Raw genomic sequence first — 20,256 nt, 5'->3', positions numbered from 1 at the left:
CGTCATCGTGTCGTGAAAAACGCTCTGCTCGGAACGCTCCATGGAGCTTGAAAACGAATGCGGAATGCGGCCCCTTAGTTTTTGTAGAAAATGACAACACTGAACTGACTGTCACTGTCAAATTTACTTACTATTTTGGCAACAGCTTGTCGGCAAAGGTGCTCCGCGCCGTTCTGCCTCTGCCATGTTTTATTGAATTTTGGGCAAGAAACGAAATCCTGCCAAAAAACATCTTTTTATGCTAAATAGGTAAGTTTACGATTGTTTTTCACTAATCCTTAGTTACGTACAGAGTATAGTTGGGGCTGTTAGGGCCCACGAAGCCTTACCCGTTGATTTCACTTTTTGCTTTGTTGTGCAATGACAGCTAATGGCGTATCAATTAATTCAGTTTTCCCACAAAAATCCGCGTTTTGTTTGTAATGCTAGACCAATTTTAATAGTTTCAGTAGTTTTTGGACCCAAGCTCGAAATTGGTTTAGGCCCTAAAATGCCTTGTTAACTTTCACATGCTTAGAACCCCTAGAATACCACATTTTGCAATGTTAAATCCTGTTAAAACCTCAATCTATTTTAAGTTTGTTTGAGTTTCCTTTATTGTAATTGGTGGACTGGTTTGACTATTTGAAGTTTCTAGTTGGGTAGTACCCAGTCAAATGCACTATTTAAAATGTTTAAATGCCACTAGGTGATGTTTTGGCGCGGAATTTTTTCAGGCTGCCTTAAGGCTTGAGGACATTGCTGGAATGCACCATAGTTTTGTTTCAGGGGTTGTTGCACTGTTAATAACTGCAAATAATGTGTATATTTATATTTATTTTGATATAGAATTTATGGTATCCAAAATAATAAAGTTCTATATTTATGCATTTAATGGCCAAAATGTCAGTAGCCTCTTCATTACTTTTTTGGTCCGGTAACATCCACCAAATTGTCATCAAATCATGAAGGTTGAATATCCACCTAAAAAAAAGACATCCTCTTTGATATTACTTGCAACACACAGAATAGTGAGAGTACTCTTACCTGTAAAATGAAATCCTCACAAACTGTCTAAATGTAGGGACCAACCCTGTAGATAAATTAATTCAAATTCCCATACAAAAAGTGGTGTTATCTATGATGTTTACCTACTCCTCATTACAGGTGGTTAAATTTCAGACTTATTTGGTAGATGGCACTAGTGAAATTAAGCATGGCGTCAGCAGAATTGATTTTCGTTTTTTTTAATATACAGGGAGAAATCGAAAAATATCACGTTTGAGGTAACTCCCGAATTTCACATCTTTAAACTTGTTGAAGAAGTGAAAGCCGACAAATATTTAGCACAAACCTGCATTGTCATTTAATATGTATTTCCGCAGTATTTTTTGACGTTTTATGAACATTGCCTGACAGTGATAACTTAGAATTAAATCACATTTATTTCATAATGTATACTTACATTCATTACGTTACTAGTCCGGCAATAGTACCTATATTGTACACGAGGGCGAAAACTTGAGCACCACGCCTTTGGCTTCCACTCTCTTGTGCTCAATCGGACGAGGGCGATATTGTCCATATCGCCCGAGTTTTACAGGCTATTTTTTCTACGACTTAACTGGAATTACTTACCAAATTTCACACAAATAAACACTCAATGTTTGAAACGTTTCCGTGTTTACATTGTCACTTTTGAGGCGACCAAAGTTCGACCGGTGTTCCGGATTGTCACCGGCTGACAGCTGATTAACTTCGTCTTTTAGGTTGAGGTGTTGAATTGTAAATTGTGTATCATTTGCTTTATCATATAATAAAGTAGATGTTTTCATTCTTTAATTGAACACTAACTGAAACTTGAACGGCATTTTCGTTGCCTCAAAACATAAGCCAAAATGCAATGTTTTGATGTCAACTGTCAGTGAGGATGACAATTAGAAGAATTATTTTGTTTACGTTCAAGATTAGCTGTAATTGGTCTATTTCTTTTTACCCAGGCTGAAGATTCTCTGTGATTGGTCTATTTCTTTACGAACGCTGAAGATTGTCTAGGATTCTGTATTCGTTCAACCTTTGGCAATTGCCTATTTATCCGTTCTCTAATTTGTCTAATTGGACCAATATCCCTGTAGGAGTAGAAAAAAACCTTTATTTTTGTACTTCTAATGAAATATACTAATTGCATGCATATATGGAAAACGGCGTGTCTAATGGTTGAAAACAAAACTTCTTCAAGAGTCTACATACAACCCTACAATTATGATATCAATAATTGTAGGGCTTCTAGGGTTATGTTGAAGCAATTTCTATTAAAATAATAGGAGGAATCTCAATAAATCTGTCGAAAACAAAAAATGGGTAAACAAAGTTGAAACAGTAGGCTCTTCCACTTTTAAACAGGTTAGACATAAAATAAACAATAATAATAGTAATACTCTTAAAAATCTGTAGTAATGGTAAATGCACAGCTCTATAAATGAGTATTAACAGAAAGAACAAATTAATTGACATAGTTTTTAAACTGACAATGTTTCTTTGTGGAAGACTTTCATTTAGATACACACTTTCTAAAAGTTTAAATTGTTCTGTAACAATTTTAATTAATTTTTGTATTTTTCTATAATTTTTATTATAAGCAAAAAAGTTTTGAATAAAGTACAATGGGTTTCATTGTTTACTAAAATACCTGAAAATATCAAATTAGAAGAAAAGTGCAGATTGTCTGCCATAAGATAATTTTGGGACCCATCATAAAAACCCTTGGATATTCCGAATATTTTTATGGAAGAAATTTGCAAGTCTACCTTGACAAAATTTGGGTCGGAACTTCTTGTCGGCATTTTAAAGTTTTACGATTTTAAGCTGCTGATTGTAAACCAGGGAGCCAAAAGAGCTATAAAACTGACGACTGATCAAAAATGGGCATTTATGGTTTTACCTGAACTTATTTTTAAGCTTGCAGCCAGTTTTATTTTGTATTGTTCCAATTAATTACCTAATATTAGCAAAGATGTTTGATAGGTACATTTCTGAACATAAATTAGAAGTTACACAAACTGTGTTATTAGGTGCCTAGATAATTAAAAGTCAGTTAACGTAATCCCAAAACTTGTGAGGCATATGCCAGGCAGCACTTAAATGTCATAAAACCTGCCAGGCACATATTATAAATATGAATATGATTTCTGTGTTATGTGGGAATTTTTCGCCACGTTACACAAATGTTTTGAAAATTTTGGCTGTTTAATTTCAATAACTTAAAGTAGTGTGTGTAATGCATAAAACATTAACTATGATTTCTTCTACAGTAAATTAACCGATAAAGTTGTTTACCAAAAACCACGTTTAGTTTTAAATCTATTCTTGTGAGTCATTTCAAGATAATGGTGACCATCATTGCCTTTATTACAGTACCGACTAGATAAGGAGTTTTATTTATACTTGAGTGACGATAACTCATTATAGAAAACACTTTAATATTACTATTTTAGACAAAATATAATAGCCTAATACAATATAGTTGCTTGTAAGTTCTGATAGTCACTGCTTTGATAAGATAACACTAATGAGGCTTAGGTATTTGATAAAAAGGTTTTTCCCAGAAATTAAAGTACACTTTTTCGATTTCAGGCATATAATGGCACTCATTAACCCCAAAATCTTCAATGCATATTAATCTTGTGTGCTAACAGGAAGCATTTCAAAATTGACCAGGTAAGTTTTGTTTCAATTAATCTGATTAGTTACACTACTTTATCAGCTAATCTATTTATGACCTATTGGTTTTTCCAGGCAACTAACTATGGATATTCCCGCTTAAAATGGCTTTTGGCTTTGCCAAACTAGCCAAAACAATTTCACCAAACGGTGATACTTATCCCGAACAAGCAAAGCACCCGGACATTCTCTTCAACTCCTTTTGTAAGTGTTTTATTTTTCCGATAAATTAGTCTTGACAAATTTATCCCTGGCATTAGATTAAAAATATTATGAAGTACCCGCGATTGGTGTCAATGCCTTCAGCGGTCTCAAACTGGTTAGAGGAACAATTGGAAGCCCTTGGAATCGATTCAGCCATTTACACCCGTTATATACTCAGCTTGTTGCACGCTGACGTTTTGGACGTGATTTATCCCGAGGACGATTATTTTTTAACAAAACTCAAGAAGGTAACTTTTAGGATAGACTTTTGGCGGGTACTTTATTTCTTGATTTTGGGGTTTAGGAGGGAAATCGCAACCAACTTAATAATAAACGTTTTCGACGTTCAAAGTCGTGGCGAAGGAACATCGATGCCGATCAGATTAAACGTTCGGCGGCCGTCGAATGTCTTATGTCCGCAGCTGATCAGGTAAAACGGGGAGTTTTGTGAAGTTCTACATGCTGAAACGTTAAGTTATGCATTTACGGCCACACATGAGAATAAGTTTATTGCTTTGTTTTGCACCCATTTAACGCTCCTGTGCTTTTATGAATTTAGTTTCCAACTAAACCACATATAGTAACGGTTTTCACAAGTTCGGCAAAATTTCATAAACATTTTTACAATCACTGAATGTGACATCAATGCTCTTTTGGTATAAACAGTGTTGCCACTAAAAGTACTGTAAAACAATTTCCACCAATTCAAGCGATTTTTGATCTTAATTACAAAGGGCAAGGTTATATTGAAATATTCATCAAATTTTAACTAATCTTATGTCACTTTTCTCACCAGCAAACTTATATACCGCAGGCCAAATAGACCAAACAGACTTTTCTTATTTCATTTTAGTCAAAAACACGCTTAATCAAAACTGAGTGGTAGAAAGTGACTCAATTTATGTCCTCTAAATATTAACTGTATACAGGGTGTCTTTGTTTTGCACTGCTTTGGTTAACAACTTTTAGCACGCACAGTACTAATATGCAATACATTTTTTTTTAGAGTTGCGAGATAGAATCATTGGTCGATCAGCTGTGCGAGAAACTCAAAGAAGTTAATTCGGAAAGTACTGATTCCATTAGAAACGACGATCTTTCCGCAACTATTGAAGGATCTATGAATAAGACGGTTTCTCCCAAAGAATTAGCTGAAAAGTGAGTTTGTTGTACTTTTACTGTTTTTTTTTTTAAATCTGCTTATCTTAAAATAATAATCGGTACATTGATGCGGTTTATTAGATAATGGTGGATGTGCATTGTATTAAAGTGCGTCCTTTTAAGTGATAGATGGCGCGGCTCTCCATTTACAATCGCGTTGTCTGGTATGATTTAAATAAAAGAAGACGGAAAACGTTTTTTAACTCGTGCCTTAAACTAATGAGTAAGGAAAATATTCGAGCCTTGGTAACGCTCGGCTTACATGCTAGCGTAGCCTAGTCTGAATTTTTGGAGGGGCCGAGGTCGTCCCGTAAGTCGCTGCCTACTTTCAGTAGCGACATCGGTGAAGCGATCTTCCCCGTGAAGTTATTTCAATAGAAAATTTACTCATGAATATGTGAGTGAATGGGTTGTTTACCATTTTTGCTAGTACATTTGCTCGCAACAAGCATGATTGCTTTAAGCATACTTCCAGAAAGCGTGTGGAAAAGCAAACCACTCGCCACACCTGCTAGTTAAATGCAAGCTCTGGTCTAAAATGGAAGAAAATAGTGTGAATGGCACACAGACTTTAGATTTTAGTTTTAATTATTTTTATAGTTAAACTTGGATCGTTCATGTCATTTATTAAAACTTCATAAATTATTGCGTGCTATATTATTTTTGTAGAGGTGACCGTGTGTTCCACAGACATTCTTGAGCCCGATAATGAGTAAAAAAAGTAATGTTTTTTCATCCAACCAGATTTGCAATTTTTAAACACAATTTTCGCGGACTGATTTTTGTTGAACTGACACTTGCAATGTGTTAGTAGAACACTCATAAGCAAACCTGTTCAGACGTGCTTAAAGCATGCCCCCTTTCACCCGTTCCATAAAAAGCACGCTCGAAAATCAAACGCCTGGCGATTTTTCAGCATGCCTATTTCTAGCACGTGCTATTAAGTAGCAACTGCTCAATAATGGCATGCTTTCATGCTAGTAAAGTGCATGTCTGTCCGTACCTTTACTTTTACAAGCCTAAGTGGTTTATGGATAGACCATTAAACCTTTTTCTTGCTCATATGTAAAGAATTTTTGGTCCAATATTTTTATGGTTTCAGGGTTGGCAAATTTTAGTTTTCCTAGTATTGGCAATATCTTTATATTTATATTACATCATAAATCGGTTTTAGTTTGCCGACGTTTTAATGTCAAAATTCTATTGTGTTGTATGAAAAATGGTTGCTCATTGCCGTCATAGAGAGAATTGACAAAAATGTATAAGTCCTTATTAGGAATGTATTTAACATATTGAAATAATAAGGTTTAAAAACTTGTATAACTCTTTTGCACTCAGTAGCATTTAGAGATCTCTGGCACTTTCAAAATGGCAATTTGAATGAAGCATGTTTTTCAAGCCACTTTTTACTATACCTGAACGGCATTTTGGGAACAAAACTGCCCTTATTTAAGATGAGTCAGCCTGTTTATTTATGAAATTACACCATTTTATTGGTTTAGTAGAAATGAGATAAGGGATGTGACGCATCAGTCAAAAGTCACTAAACAGAGCTTATATGTATCTGTTTTTGGAGTAAATTTTCTACTTTGAAAAATAAGCTGACGTAGTCGTTTCTGCTTCTATACATTGTAATTTCAAATTATGATGAACTTCTAATCATAATTGACTTATTATCGTCTCCTTACTTTAGAACCACGGCTTGGGTAGTCGTGGGATGATAAGTGGGGATAAGATATTGTTTTGATTGCCCCCGATATAACATTTACCACATGAACATGGGACGCGATATATAACCTCAGACTGCTGGGATAATGGGGTCGGATCCTTAATTTTGGTGAACAATGTTTTTGTTGATTTGAGATTGTAAAACGCTAAGCGGGATCCAGTGTCTTTAAAGCATTTGTCTATTTTTTTCTGAAAAACTCTGCACAAAAGGAAATTTGTAGAACTCTGCTTTATCTTTGTCAGACTTGATCGATTTTCTATAAAATTCATTGAAGCATTTGTTTATAAAACCTGAGGGATAGTTTTGTCAGTTTCCGCGAAGATGTATGTTTTTATTGTTAATTGAGCTCTACTATCTACTTCTAAATATAGTTTTCTTATTTTGTCATCTTGAAAGATGGGCTGTAACGGTCACATGCCTGATTTTGCAATTGAATGATTCACTAGTGAATTTGATTAAACTTAAACTACCTTGTATACATTTAAGATGATATTTAATAAAACAAACACCTAATTTAAACAGGATTTTGTAAAATTTTTCGTTTATTCAATACAGAACTCCGATTGAAACGGTAAAGCCTCAATACACGTCTGGAAAACCATCAAACTGCGAACCTTACACTGGTCCGGTATTTGCAGGTACTACGCGGCATTTCCGGCGCTGAATCAAAAATCCGAACCCTCCTACATCTCTACAAACATCAATTTTGTTTTGGATAAATGGCCTTCCGATAAAACTCGTACCGATTTGATTACTGCCAAGTGGATCACGCCCGATTCGTCGAGAAAGTCAAAACGGAAACCACCCGCGACCATGGACAACTACAACCCTATCAGGCATGACGTCAAGCGCAACAAGTTTGGACATAAACGCACTTATTGCGGCCGCAACTTGACTAGGGGAATGGCGGACAATTTTAATAACTGGCAACGTCTCTGTTGGTATAATGAAAATTATGATGCGAGTAAGTGTGTTATCTTTTAATAGAAAAATGAAACACCAGATTTAACATTTCTGAGCTCATAAAGAAAGACCTTTGTTTTGTGTATGTATGTACATTCAAAACAACTATAAGGGTTTGGTGTCTTGTGATTGGCTGTATTTGTGCGTGCGCACCCGAGTGGTCTAGGGGTAGGTTACCTGTTCCATTAAAATCAGGTGGAAGCATACCTCTACTAGTTCAGTCTTTTGGATCACTTGGTCCAGTTCAGTTGTTCTGATCTACCAACCTCTACGCCACTTTTTAAAGTTTTAATTTGAAGTCACGGTCCTAATTTTGTCTTCACTACAGATATAATGGCTGGAAGAACAGGAAAAAACAATTCGTCCGATATCGCTGTTGAGACTGTTCCTATTGCCTCTCAGGTGAGTTATTTTTATTAATTTTCTGGTAAATATTGTTGATTAGTTTTGTTTGAACAATTTAAGGTTTTGTAAGCCTTCTACTAAATTGTTTTGGGCAAAGATCTAATTTCCAAACCAAATTCTTTGCATATTTTTATTATATTGCACAGTTAACCTTAGGTTGGTTTGTGTTTTTTCTATTCTATTCTCTGTTGTGTGTATTTTCTATTAATATTTCTTTTCAAATTAAGTTTTGAAGCAATACGCGAATTATAAGTTTTTTATTAGGTTTCAAAATTTATTTACCAAACACTAAAGTGCACTTTTGACACTGTAAGTTTGGGAGGGAACGTTCTGGTAGCATTTTTTCTGTACATTTTAAGGGCAGTAGGGACACCCTGTTTATTTTTTGGAATCCCCAAAAAATATCTATCAATTAACTAGAAAATGTACAGGGATGCCTAATTTGCTTGTTTTTATATGAAAACTGCCAGAACTTGTAACTTCCTAATAGCTTCTACACAATGAAGGCAGTTTTTTACGTAGATTACGATTATGTTACAATTTTTGTAACTTTTACGGCTTTCGAGTTATTTAACTGTTTGGTGCAACAAATTTATAAATCAGTGAAATTATTGTAATCTAAAATTTGAATACTATTAAGGACAGTCAGAGACAAAATCGCCTGTAAAACGCACTTTTAGAGTAACCGAATCATGTTTTAAGCACATTTTTGGAATCCTCATTAAATTTCCTATCCAATAACCTGAAAAAACATTACAAAATTTGGTACAGTTAGGGAGAAAAGCAGTATATAAATTCACCGGTCAAATTTTTCTGGTATCTGGTATTGCTTTTAACATTGGATTCCACCACATTATGCAGTTTTAATTCCCTGCAACTAATAAAGACAAACATAAAAAAATATTGAAATTCTGCTTAGGGCATCGAACTCACCTTGAAAAAAGACCGGGGCAACGCCTTTTTGATTATTAAATTTCTTAAGGGTACCGGCAGTTTCCATATAAAAACAAGCAAATTAGGCCACTCTGTACAATAAACTTTGTATATTTTTTCACCCTTGTCATTTATTCAATAACATTCTGGTGATTTAGGGAAAGCTCTGTATTAACCAAGTCTAATAAAAATCACCATGAGCTGTCTAAATATATGGACCAACCCTGTTAAGTTAGAAGAAAGAATCACTCTTGAAACTTTTTTATAGATGGACGACAGCTATATTAAGAGAAGGCGCGTTTCGGATCTTGCAATGCTTAACGGCAATGGTAAGTATCGTTTTTGTATATTTGTGTTCAGCTTTAAAAGATCTACAATCGGTTTAAATTTGCGTTTCTTATCCTTATTTCCTGCTGTGTTATTAATGTTATTGATGAACTTTTCAGGCGCCCGTCGTTTGAGTTTTGCTGAATCCTCCGGAACTGCATCTGACGATGAAGAAACAGCAATAAAAGAGGAATATGACCGACCATCATTTGCATTTGCCCGCTGTTGTGTTGGTAACAAAACATCGTATAATGATTGCTCTGTTGATTTGAATGTCTCTATCGATTCGGTTGCGTTTCACGTTGCGAACTATGTGCTTAACGACACGCCCCCACAGGGTAAGTTTTTTGAAACATTGTCAGAATAAAAGTTCTGCAAATTTTGTTATTAAAAAGCAATTAATTTTTTTTGTTACAGTTCCGGCTCAAATTGGGACAGCATCGGGTGGGCTGCTAATGATAGCTGACCGACGTACCTTTTACCCAGACCCTGTGGCACCAGTTGAGGAGGACGGTAGAGCTTTGAGTTACAGTAAACTGAACCATGTCAATGTAAGTGTCTTTTTATTTGTGTACTTTGATTTTCCAAATATATAAACATGATGATTTTCCACCAAGATCGCAGAATTAGTGAAGACAAACTTTCCGTGACTGAGTTTGACTAACACAACTAAAAACGCAGGATGGTCTTAAATACGTTCTATTAAATCGCATTTTTTTTTCAACAGGGTTGTAGCGCGTTTTGTGAATATAAACCTCCACTGGTAACCAAGGTGGACAAGATGGAGGAAAACGAACATCCTGGTTATTATCTGCCGAATCTTGAAAGCCCAATCCCTCCCCTGTTAGGGCGTACATCTTCCCGCTTGGAAGATGAAGATATCGGTCTTGAAATGTACTTCCAGCCGCTAGATATTGAGCCCGATGAACTTGATGTAAAACCACAGGAATGTGTCACAAAGTATAAAGATGGGACCACCTTTCAGGTGGTCAGTGATTTGCAGAAGGTAATTAATAATAATTGTAATCAATCTATTTGTAATAAAATGTTTTTTTTTTAAATTTTAGGTTAATTATCAAAAAGCAGAAAACGGTTGTTTGTACATGAAGTCGGGCTCGACTGTAAAAGTCTACCGCGAATACAAAGAAGACGACAGTAACAAGCAAACTGCAAACAATTTTTCTATTAAGTATTCCATTGAAAAAGTGGATAAGGTGAGTGTTGTACTATTTAGTTATTGAACTATTATTTAAACATTTTTTTCGTAATTTTAACTAAACCACCATTTTCATTCCAGGCGTGCCAAACTGGAGAAGACATGGACGAACATTCCGACTTCATGCTCATTTCCAACTTGTATCAGATGGCTCAGTTTGGAGAGGTTCTAGAGGATTTGGTGGCTTCCTTTAAAGGTGAAGTTGATTTACCACAACTATTAAGGTTTATCGATCAATTAAAATTCTAATCGTTATTTGTTTGCTTTATTTATGCTTGCTCGCGACAAGTCGAGTGTTGTCCTGTTCAAGTTTTTAACAAGTCGAGTTGTTGTAACAGCTCTTCCTAAAGCTTAAATAAAATGGTTAGTTATGTGATCTGATGCAGTTTTTCTGTAATAATTACGTTGGCTATGCCTTGTTTCTGAAATTCCTTATTTTTATAAAGTGTGATCCAAGTTTTTAAGTTGGGACATACCTGGCTGGCTCTTTATTTTATTACAATTAGTAGTTCAGTTCAACTACTACTGGTAAATGAAGTCTGTTAAAGTAACTAATGGCGTTTTCGATTGGCAAGTTTAGTGGAAAAGTAATGTATCTTGCTCTGACTGACTTTCTGGCTGAAAGTGAGTTTGACAATTAAGTCACTTATGTACAGGATGATGTCCAAAAGTTTGTTATAAAAAGCGGCCCGAAAAATCGCTACAAGTTTTGCAGTTTTTGGAAATATACACAAGACGACGTACTAACAACTTTAATTGAAAAAATCTACAAAATTTCAATTACAATGGCACTTTGTACTGCTTTAACTTCGAAATTCTTTGTCGTAGAGCATTTCTATCAGATGTACTATAAAGAATTGTTTAAAGTTTTTTTGTTTAATTGATAGGTGGCACTTTTTACAACAGAATTGCTATTTTACCGCCTAACTCAAAAAAATCAAATGCAATCCATAGTGTTGATTAGTGTCAAAAAGAGAGAATATACAATTATTGTCAGGTTGGATATGTGTACACCACCAGGTGCGTTGTCTTTGACTCTCTTATTAAAATTTTAAATTTTTATCGTAGATTTTGCCTCTAAAAATTATCAAACTAGAAAATTAATTCACTTACGGTGACGTGACTTGAAATGAAAGTTTTAAAAATGTTCAGTTTTCCTTTCAGAGGCGGACCCTGAAGAACCCGGAGACGCTGTCAACTCCTCCGATGAAGTGGATTGGAGTTGCACGCCGAAGAGCTCCAACGTTTTCTGCAAACACTGCAACAACCAACATCCGTGGCCTGGCAACTTGCCCAACGAGCTGAACGTCGGCTCTAACAAACGCAGTCTTAAGGAAATCTGGGGCGGTACTGAGGTAACCGTTTATTCTGTTATACATCCTCCCTTGGCTAATTTGATTGGTGATTATTTGTCAGATGTGTGGCGCTTGTCCGTGGAGCAGTAAACCACCAACACCGTTGGAGGAGACGAGCTCAAAATTGAGGGAGGAGAGTCGAGAAGAAGCTGACAAACTTCTTTCGGATCTGAACAGCCTTCAATTATCAAACGTTACCGAGTTGAAAGTTTGGAATTCCGTACCTTTCCAGCAACCAATCAAACGCCGCCACAGGTATGTGTGATCTGATTGATTGTCCAGAAATATTGGTATTTGTAGTAACATTTTTACAAGCAAAACCTGTAAAAATATTATTTGACAACTTAATCATACTCTGATATATCCTAAATGCCAAGTCATCATATCAGTTTGTTTATTCATAGGTTATATCCCGAGACGTTCAAGTTTTATCGGGTAAACTGTGCATAGGTGATTTTTTGCAAAATTTTGCTTGAAAAATTTGCAAAAATTTGCTTGGAAAGAATTATTTAGTCGAAACCATTTGCCTAAAGGAAAAATTTTGCAAAAAACCTACCAATGCACATTTTACGTGATAAAACGTGAACGCCGAGGGGTATATGTCAAGATTATTTCCTGAATATATGTGTCCTCTTTGTAGTCCTGGGAGTACAGTTTTCAATTTCTTGATCCACAATATTAGAATTTCCAAAGCGTGACATTTTAAATCGCGGAATTTTTCACAAACTGTTTTGAATGTTTGTATTACAAACAGCGGCGTTACTATGGAGACCACCCCGGCTTACTACAGATTTTCGTTCAGCCATGTATATTTTTGTTTACATTTCAAAGTGACAATCATACGTCAAAATATTTTAATTTATGTAATTATTTAATGAAAACTACGTTACAGTGATTTATTAATTGTTAATATTGAAGAAGATAACTTAAATTTTATAAGTGCCTAAATCCCGTTTCGTTTAATATCAAATTTTCTTCAAAAAACGTATTCGAAAAAGGTAGGTGGTGTTTAATCACTGTTAAATTTTAGCAGCCAGGGATTTAATCAGTATAAAACGGTTTCCATTGGTGGAACTAGAAAGGTTCTCGGAATTTGATTGGCTGCTGGTACAATGAAGGAAATAATCAATGTTAATGCTGAACATTGACAATTGGTTGCTTCAAACTTCCTTAACTTGAATGTCAATTCATATAAACCATTAATTCTCTTCCCAATGGCAATGTTCTGCATTCCTTTATTAATATACACTTTCTCTGCTCTAAACAATACATCAAATCCAGTTCTTTCAATGTTAAATCTACATAACCAGTTTCACTTTTTAACATTCCTATCAGTCTTTTAAGCCCAATATTTGTAAAGATTGTGTAGCAAAAATTGAATTTGTAAGGCTGCTTCGTGAACATTTTAGTAAATTTAATTTTTTATTAATAACTTTATTACACAACAAATAACTTTTTTATAAAGAATGAAAATAATTATGAGTAGTTTTTCTTGCAGTCAAAGTGACAATTTGGTCAACGACGGCTGGAGCTTTGCCTCTCTGCTACAGGAAGACTTTTTGGATAGTTTGCCCGCCCTTCCTGCGCGCCGCCCAGTCCGCCTCTAAGTTAAATCATGTAGCAAAGGTTTGTTTTTACCCTTAAACTGCTCCAAACGATGGTTAAGTTGTATATTTTGCAAAGATTAGTGTAGGGGCAACCGCACAGCCTTTATTTACCTTTGATTTTGATTAATTATTAGTATTGTTAGACGCTGTGTGATTAGTTGCTCCTCGTGCTGATTTGCTTTTAATTGAAACGAAAATTGGACCGACAGATTTCGAGGCCTTTGGCCACACACAATAAACGACTGCCATATTAGTTTTAGCGCAGATACGCGTCCGCGCGTCCATGAATCTGTCCTGGTTCATACTATTATATAATATTACTGCTACTACTATGTAAATCTTTGATTTTTTAAAACAATTACGTTGATTGTAGTGAATTTTTTTTGTTGTGTAAATTAATTAGCGTTTAGAGTTTTGATAAACGTTGGCGGCGCCGCTAGTTATTTGTTCGTGTCCGCGCCGCCCTCCCCTCTTTTCCTATTCATGCGTAATAGTTCAATTTATGTATTCATTTTTTAATTAAACGATACTCCAAAAAATAAGAAAATTTAAGGAACGGTTTTTATGTTTTGTTGTTTAGTTTTGTCCGAGGTTAGTGCTGGTTGTTAATTTTATTGACAGTTGATCGTAAAAAGAAAGTTCTAAAACTAACACATTTACAAAAATGTATTATTAATTTGTCTCTTTGTTTCAATTCTAGTTTTGAGGCTAAAAAATTTGGTATACTACTCTTGGTTTGTTAACGTGAAAGGTTCTATTAAATACTTGACAATCACAAAAACAATTTGGAAAGCACTCTGACATTTGAAACACCCACTTAGAGATTTACATTAACTCGGCAACCATGTATACATGTTTTATTGCTGAGCAACGTACTATACCACCGCCTCCTATATATTAGAAAGCCTAGAAACTTTATTTCAGTCATTCTCGCAAAAATGACAAAGTTTCCAACCATCAGGTAATTAAATCCAATTTCTTTCAACTGTCAAAAAAATTAACTCATTAGGAACCAGTATGCAGGGTGTTTCTAGAAAGTCTGTACAAAATCCTATGACATATTTCTGACATCAAAATAAGCCGATTTAAAGCAACTTCCTCAGTCCGAAATTGTTCCGTTTTCAAAATACAGGGTGGTAAAGTTAAAAAATAAAAATCGTAACGTATTACTTTCAAATCTGGTACTCGGGGGTTTTTTGAGATACGAAACCCGAATTTGGACACATTTTTACTGCGGCCATTAGAGGGCGCTTTACAGTGTACTTCTGATGGTTTCAAGTGACCGTAACTTTTTTCTCGGTGTAATTTTCTTTTTTAAAAAATTGATGTTTTAAACATTAGAAAGCAAAAAAGGTACTCCTACTAAGAAATGTTCAATTAATTGTAAGTGTCCAAATTCGGGTTTTGCACGCAAAAAACCTCTGGCTACCAGATTGGAAAGAAATATTCTACAAAATGTACAATAAACTTATTTTTTAACTTTACCACCCTGTATCGCGAAAACGGAGCAATTTCGAACTAAGGTGGTAAGTCAGGAATATGTAATAGAATTTTGTACAGACCTTTTAGAGACACCCTGTATAGGACCGATGTTGAATTGATTTTTAGTTTGTAAATTTTTATTGTTTTTTTTTTTTAATTAAATCAATATTACGAGGTCTGCCACAACTAGCAACGACCGTAAAGCTAAGTTTTGTAAAGTCGAGTTAACAATTAGTAAACCTGGCTTTTGAAACTGCGCCTAAAGTTGTTAAGCTATATAGGAAATTATTTTTGTTTGGGGGACGCTGTTGGAAACTTGTCGCATTGTACGATTATGGTAGACCTCTCAAGGTTTTTGACAGTTGGTGCCCCACCCCACGTTGTTCGACCTGGATGTTTGAAAGACACGGTCTTAATTTTTTTGGGGATGTCTTTTGATTTAGTTTAGGTGGTTTACTGTAATCATATCTTATTATATCTTAAGGCTAAGGGCTGCTAGTATTTGTGACGAAAAAAAACGCAAAAAAAAAAAAACAAAATAACCACTAAAAAATGAGCCTTTAGCTGTGGTGTGAAACGGCAAAAACATTCGTCAAGGAAACTCAGAATTAAAAGAAAAACAAGAGTAATTTTACGTGTGAGTGTTTGTGAGATTCTGCGAGCAGTGTGAGTGATATTTTTTCTGATTTCCAAAATGCTCCGGGCACCTCGTCAAAATGATGTTCCACTCAAATTTTTGGTGAAGAAATCTGACAGTTTAGCAAAATTAGTACACGAGTCTTTAATTTAGATTACTCACCCTGTATAAAGACAGACAGTTTGCATAGTGATAATTTTTTTAATGTACCAACAATTAATTGAAAAAAAGAAACGTTTCAATGTTTGTAGAAGACAACATGTCCGATCTGTGCCTTAATAGTAAGTAGTGGTAATATTTGTAAAGGATTTTCTTTCCTACCTCATTTCCATTAGTTTGCAAATATAAAATAACAGCCAGAGGCAAACAAATAGACATGCGATGGAAAAGAAAACCATTTGCAATTCCAAAACTGATGATGATTTTGATTAGGATGAAAATAAAATATACAGGATGGTTTTAATGTCAATAATTCACCATTCGATAGCCCAATCAAAAAATAAGTTGACACGCATTACGTCATTTTCCTGAAAAATACTTTCTAAGTAAAATACAGTCCTTCATATTTCAGTTTATTTGTCACACCAGAGTAATTTTAATCAAATTTTTCATAGTTTTCGAACAAATCGAAAACGTTAGTCTTGAAAATTGACATAGAAACCAGTAAATTGACTTTAAAACCGTGAAAATTAACTTGAAAAGCTTAAGAATTGTCTTTGTAGCCAGTTTTCATAGTTTTCAGACAAATCGAAAGACTTATTTAGTCTTGAAAATTAACTTGGAAACTGTGAAAATACTGTCTTTGTAGTCAGACGTCACAGTTTTCAAAATTGACTTGTAGACATGAAAATTGACTTGGCCACCAAAAAAGTTACTCTAAACCAATGAAAAGTGACATCAGAAGCTTAAAATTTGCATTTGAAGTAAGTTTTCATAATATGAAACCAAATTTCAATATTTTAGTCTTGAAAATAAATTTGCTTTTCATTTTCTTAAAACTCTTGGCTATTTTTAGTGCTTTAAAACTGATTTCAACTTGGAAAATCCAGTTTCAAGACTACCTACACCAAATTTTTGACATAGTAAACTTTTTATAGACATCAGGCCTGAGAGCCAGTTTGTATACCATATCCATAGTCTTAAAAATGTCACTTCAAGGTCCTTCAATTCAAAAAACTTGAGCATTTCTAAGAAATTGGAACTGTTTTTATTGCTTTAAGACTGAAAAATCGAGTTTAAGACTATTTATAATAGTAAACGTCAAGTTTTAGACTCTTGAATAATACTATTAGTAATAAAGGTCAAAAGTTTGGAAATAAATGCTACAATATTCGACTTAAAAACTAATTTTAAGAAATGAATTAGTCCCAAAAAATTCTAGACTTGTTTCAGTCCAGAAAATTGGGTTGTATACCAATTAAAGTCCTGAAAAAAAACTTTTGGACTATCGTTAATCTTAGAAAAGTCATTTCTTGCATTAAAAGTCAACAGACTAATTTTAGTTTTTAGTAAAAACTTGTAAACCTCCCAGATGACCAAATTTGAATACTCTCTTATAATATTCTCGGTCTGATAGTTATACCAAAAAATGCATTTTTTGAGTACTCTATCTTCATTAGGAAGCATTTTTCAGGAAAATGATAAAATCTACTTATTTTTTGATGGGCTATCGAATGGTGACATTTAAAACTGGACCACCCTGTATAAACTCGAAAAAAAAGCAGTGAACCTGCCTAAAAACTATCAGTTTTAGACACTGTACATGTTCAGTAACATGTCGATGCCCGGAGCTTCCTCATATGCTATTATATAATACCAACTATTAAAAAAAACTGTTATCAATAGAATAATTGTTGAGTGATCGTATCAAAGTTTGGTTTTTTGGCATTGTACTATACTTATCTTTTACTTTCTAACCCTTATCTTTAAACGTCGTATGCCTTATAATATTAACATGTATATGTTTTTACGTAGAAACCAATTAATTTTTGTAGAGAAAACGATGTGCGCAGTATGATTTTCTCTGTTCGATGACTGCGCGTTAGAAACAAAGTTTTTCCTTCGCCCAACTTTGTGGAATAAATTTTCGAAAAAATATGTAGTAAGTCATAAAAAGTGTTTGTTATATTGCGAATTAAATACAAAACGATTAAAAAAATAATTTTCCGAATCAGACTCGAATTAGGACCAGTAACGTCTATTTGAGTCTTTTTATGATTAATATTTATACAGAAGCGGCTCGACTTCGGCAATTTTGGTATTGAAGCAGTCATTTTGTTTAATTTTCACAATAAAAGTTGTATTACTCAGTGTTAAAATTGCGGTTGTCGATTTGAGGACTTTTTAAGATCCGCTCTGTTTAATTTTATTAAGAGCTATTTAAACAATCATAAAAATTAATAAATAACTCCACAAAAACTATTAGCATTTTATTTTAGAGCATTTTTCTACACAAATTGACTCATCGGATCCTCCTCTCGTCGCCTCTTAAGGTAATACGCCTCCATTTCCTCTTCCGTAGGTTTTTTAGCCTCAAACATGCTGTTGTAAGGCCTCTTCCTCTCATCCAAGGATAACAATCGTTCCGCTTCTTTCTGTAGCTGCTCTTCAGCTTTCAAGGCTTCCTGCAGCTTATCTTTGACTGTATCTTTAGATTTTTTCTTGTCCTTTTTCTTCTTCTTCTTTTTTGATTTTTCCGTCATTGTCCTTACGTCTTCGGCTTCGCTGGATGAGCTTTGAGTTGTTTCGAGGGGTGGTTGTGGTTTAGTCGTCGTTTCGGTGGTGATGGTAGTAGATGTTAATTCAGGAGCTTCTACCTGGTCCACAATGGGTGTGTCGTTTGCAGTCTTTCCAGCTTCAGATAAACAATAAGAGTTCTATGGAGAAAATAAATCAAGTTTTACAAAGATTGTACTCATATTTGTGTTATACATACCTTAATAAATGAATGGCAGCATTTGTAACCCCACTGGCCCCCTTTCCAGTAAGATCCCCAAACACTAGTGTGATTATTCACATAAACATCCTCAAGATATCTGGACAACACTTCCGTTTTCTCAGTTCCTTTAACAACCTTCCCAGACCGGCTATACTCTACATAATCTTCAGTTTGGGCTAATAGCAGTGTTTTAGGGGGAGCATCCAAGTGTTCTTTTCCTCCATATTTTTCAAGCACACTAGACTGAACTTGGGTCTTAATTTGGGATTTTTTGTCTTCATATTCCTTTTGCAGTAGCTCAAGCTTGGTGGGTTCAGCTAGTAAATGCACATCCACTCCTTTTTCATAAGCCTCCCAGGCGAAAAGCTGGGCTTTTGCGTGGTTTTTCGTATCACCGGAAAATCGAACAAAGTTTTCACCTTGGTACCTGGAAATTTTGTTAATTACCATTTACCTAAATTGTGACTGGTACTTAATGCAACTTACGGGTCATCCTTACTTGGATTGGGGTTTTCACGCATTGAACGTGTTTTCGGGTCATAATACGCAGAATCCGGGTCCAAGTTCCGTAAATACTTGGCCGTATCCTCCCGAATCCTTAAGTTCCTCACTGTTATACGTTGTTTACTGTCAACTTTAGTTCCAGGCATGTCAACTTCATCCACATATTTATCCTCATCTTTTTGTTCATCATCTGAGCTTCCAGCATCTAATTTATCAGATTTCAGCTGTCGTTTTGCCTCCTCAACTTTTTGAAACTCTTCAATTACAGCTTTGTACTCTGTAGGATTGTAACCACTCCACCTGTCCCGTTTCCCGTCAAAACTCAAGGCCAAATCACTCTGTATGTATTCGTCGGGTAGAATGTTGCTTTTTGAGTATTTGGCACCGATTCTTCTAGGTCTGTCCATGCAATCCTTCTTTTTGTGGGTCATGGCCCCACAGTTTTCACACGCCCCCTTCCGGAATTTGGTAACTATTTTTGACTGAAATTTGATTTAATAAACTAGTTAAAACCCTTAATAAGAAATAAAGACTCACAGTGTCAATGCCCCGTTTAAACCACTCATCAATTTCAGAAAACTTCTTCTGTTTATCCTCCTGAGGTCTTTGATGTTTTAAAGTCGGTCCGGCCGTACCATAGTACCAGGGCGCGTTGGAGATATATTGAGGAATGTGAGGGTTGATGTCTTTGCCCTCCTCGTCTACGGCAGCCGGTGCTGTGCCCGCTTTTCGAGCCTCTTCCAGTTCCTTTGCCTTACGCCAGTCTTCTCGAGACTTTTTCTTCGGTTCATCCTCGAAGATGCTTTTGTTTTTCAGTATCTCGGATACTGGTTGATTTGTGGTTGCCATTATTCAACCACCTTGTTATTATTATGTAGGTTCTAGTTATTAGTTATTGAGGAAAACAACAAAGTACAAAAATAAATATTTTTGTTGTATTTTTGGTAATCTTTGACAACTACTAGACTGCTGTCAAGAATGTCAAGATTAGAAAGTGGAATGCATGCTCGCCACGTCAGTAGTCGAAAACTTCGATCAGGCACATATAGATGGCGCTGGAGAAAATAAAAGCATTGATACTTAAATACCAAACGGA

The 20,256-nt window shown here is 35.1% G+C and overlaps 2 protein-coding genes, 1 long non-coding RNA gene and 1 other non-coding gene across 7 annotated transcripts; 2 read left to right on the top strand and 2 right to left on the bottom strand.

Annotated features, from left to right (window-relative positions):
* The first annotated feature begins 89 nt into the window (after positions 1 to 89).
* LOC145735931 (uncharacterized) lies at positions 90 to 18,136 on the top strand. Of its 4 annotated transcripts, XR_014179808.1 has the most exons (18): positions 90 to 249; positions 3,613 to 3,696; positions 3,775 to 3,903; positions 3,960 to 4,151; positions 4,208 to 4,333; positions 4,910 to 5,061; positions 7,432 to 7,757; positions 8,085 to 8,158; positions 9,363 to 9,423; positions 9,541 to 9,759; positions 9,839 to 9,972; positions 10,149 to 10,427; positions 10,489 to 10,635; positions 10,719 to 10,833; positions 11,802 to 11,992; positions 12,054 to 12,247; positions 13,479 to 16,436; positions 16,984 to 18,136. XR_014179808.1 is itself a non-coding variant. In XM_081990071.1 (17 exons), exons 4-17 carry the CDS (start codon positions 3,972 to 3,974, stop codon positions 13,597 to 13,599), a joined length of 2,307 nt encoding a protein of 768 aa, XP_081846197.1. In that variant the 5' UTR covers positions 90 to 249; positions 3,613 to 3,696; positions 3,775 to 3,903; positions 3,960 to 3,971; the 3' UTR covers positions 13,600 to 18,136. The 4 variants fall into 4 exon arrangements, 3 of the variants coding, with proteins under 3 accessions (XP_081846197.1, XP_081846196.1, XP_081846198.1); XM_081990071.1 differs by having other exon boundaries at positions 13,491 to 18,136; XM_081990070.1 differs by having other exon boundaries at positions 13,479 to 18,136.
* LOC145735952 (uncharacterized) lies at positions 797 to 1,580 on the bottom strand. The gene is made up of 3 exons (XR_014179814.1): positions 1,445 to 1,580; positions 1,027 to 1,180; positions 797 to 963 (listed from the first exon to the last, which is right to left on the bottom strand). It is a non-coding gene; the product is annotated as an uncharacterized LOC145735952 (long non-coding RNA).
* LOC145736128 (U12 minor spliceosomal RNA) lies at positions 5,271 to 5,424 on the top strand. The gene has a single exon (XR_014179835.1). It is a non-coding gene; the product is annotated as a U12 minor spliceosomal RNA (small nuclear RNA).
* Positions 18,135 to 20,133, bottom strand: Slu7 (Pre-mRNA-splicing factor Slu7). The gene is made up of 4 exons (XM_081990078.1): positions 19,698 to 20,133; positions 19,143 to 19,642; positions 18,654 to 19,083; positions 18,135 to 18,594 (listed from the first exon to the last, which is right to left on the bottom strand). Exons 1-4 carry the CDS (start codon positions 20,007 to 20,009, stop codon positions 18,166 to 18,168), a joined length of 1,671 nt encoding a protein of 556 aa, XP_081846204.1. The 5' UTR covers positions 20,010 to 20,133; the 3' UTR covers positions 18,135 to 18,165.
* Positions 20,134 to 20,256: the final 123 nt, after the last annotated feature.

Source organism: Ips typographus, linkage group LG11 (assembly GCF_016097725.1).
Source record: "Ips typographus isolate SLU linkage group LG11, UJ_Ityp_2.0, whole genome shotgun sequence".
Taxonomy (NCBI): Eukaryota; Metazoa; Arthropoda; class Insecta; order Coleoptera; family Curculionidae; genus Ips; species Ips typographus.
This window is presented reverse-complemented; position numbering and strand designations above follow the sequence as displayed.

What these genes read in the sequence shown, in the direction of transcription:
- LOC145735931 (XM_081990070.1), top strand. Translation starts at nt 3,972, where the DNA reads ATGAAGTACCCGCGATTGGTGTCAATGCCTTCAGCGGTCTCAAACTGG. An exon ending in TTATGTCCGCAGCTGATCAG is followed by an intron (nt 4,334 to 4,909) that starts GTAAAACGGGGA and finishes ATTTTTTTTTAG; the next exon opens with AGTTGCGAGATAGAATCATT. An exon ending in TAACGACACGCCCCCACAGG is followed by an intron (nt 9,760 to 9,838) that starts GTAAGTTTTTTG and finishes TTTTTGTTACAG; the next exon opens with TTCCGGCTCAAATTGGGACA.
- Slu7 (XM_081990078.1), bottom strand. Translation starts at nt 20,009, where the DNA reads ATGGCAACCACAAATCAACCAGTATCCGAGATACTGAAAAACAAAAGC. An exon ending in TTAAACGGGGCATTGACACT is followed by an intron (nt 19,643 to 19,697) that starts GTGAGTCTTTAT and finishes ATCAAATTTCAG; the next exon opens with TCAAAAATAGTTACCAAATT. An exon ending in AATCCAAGTAAGGATGACCC is followed by an intron (nt 19,084 to 19,142) that starts GTAAGTTGCATT and finishes CAAAATTTCCAG; the next exon opens with GTACCAAGGTGAAAACTTTG.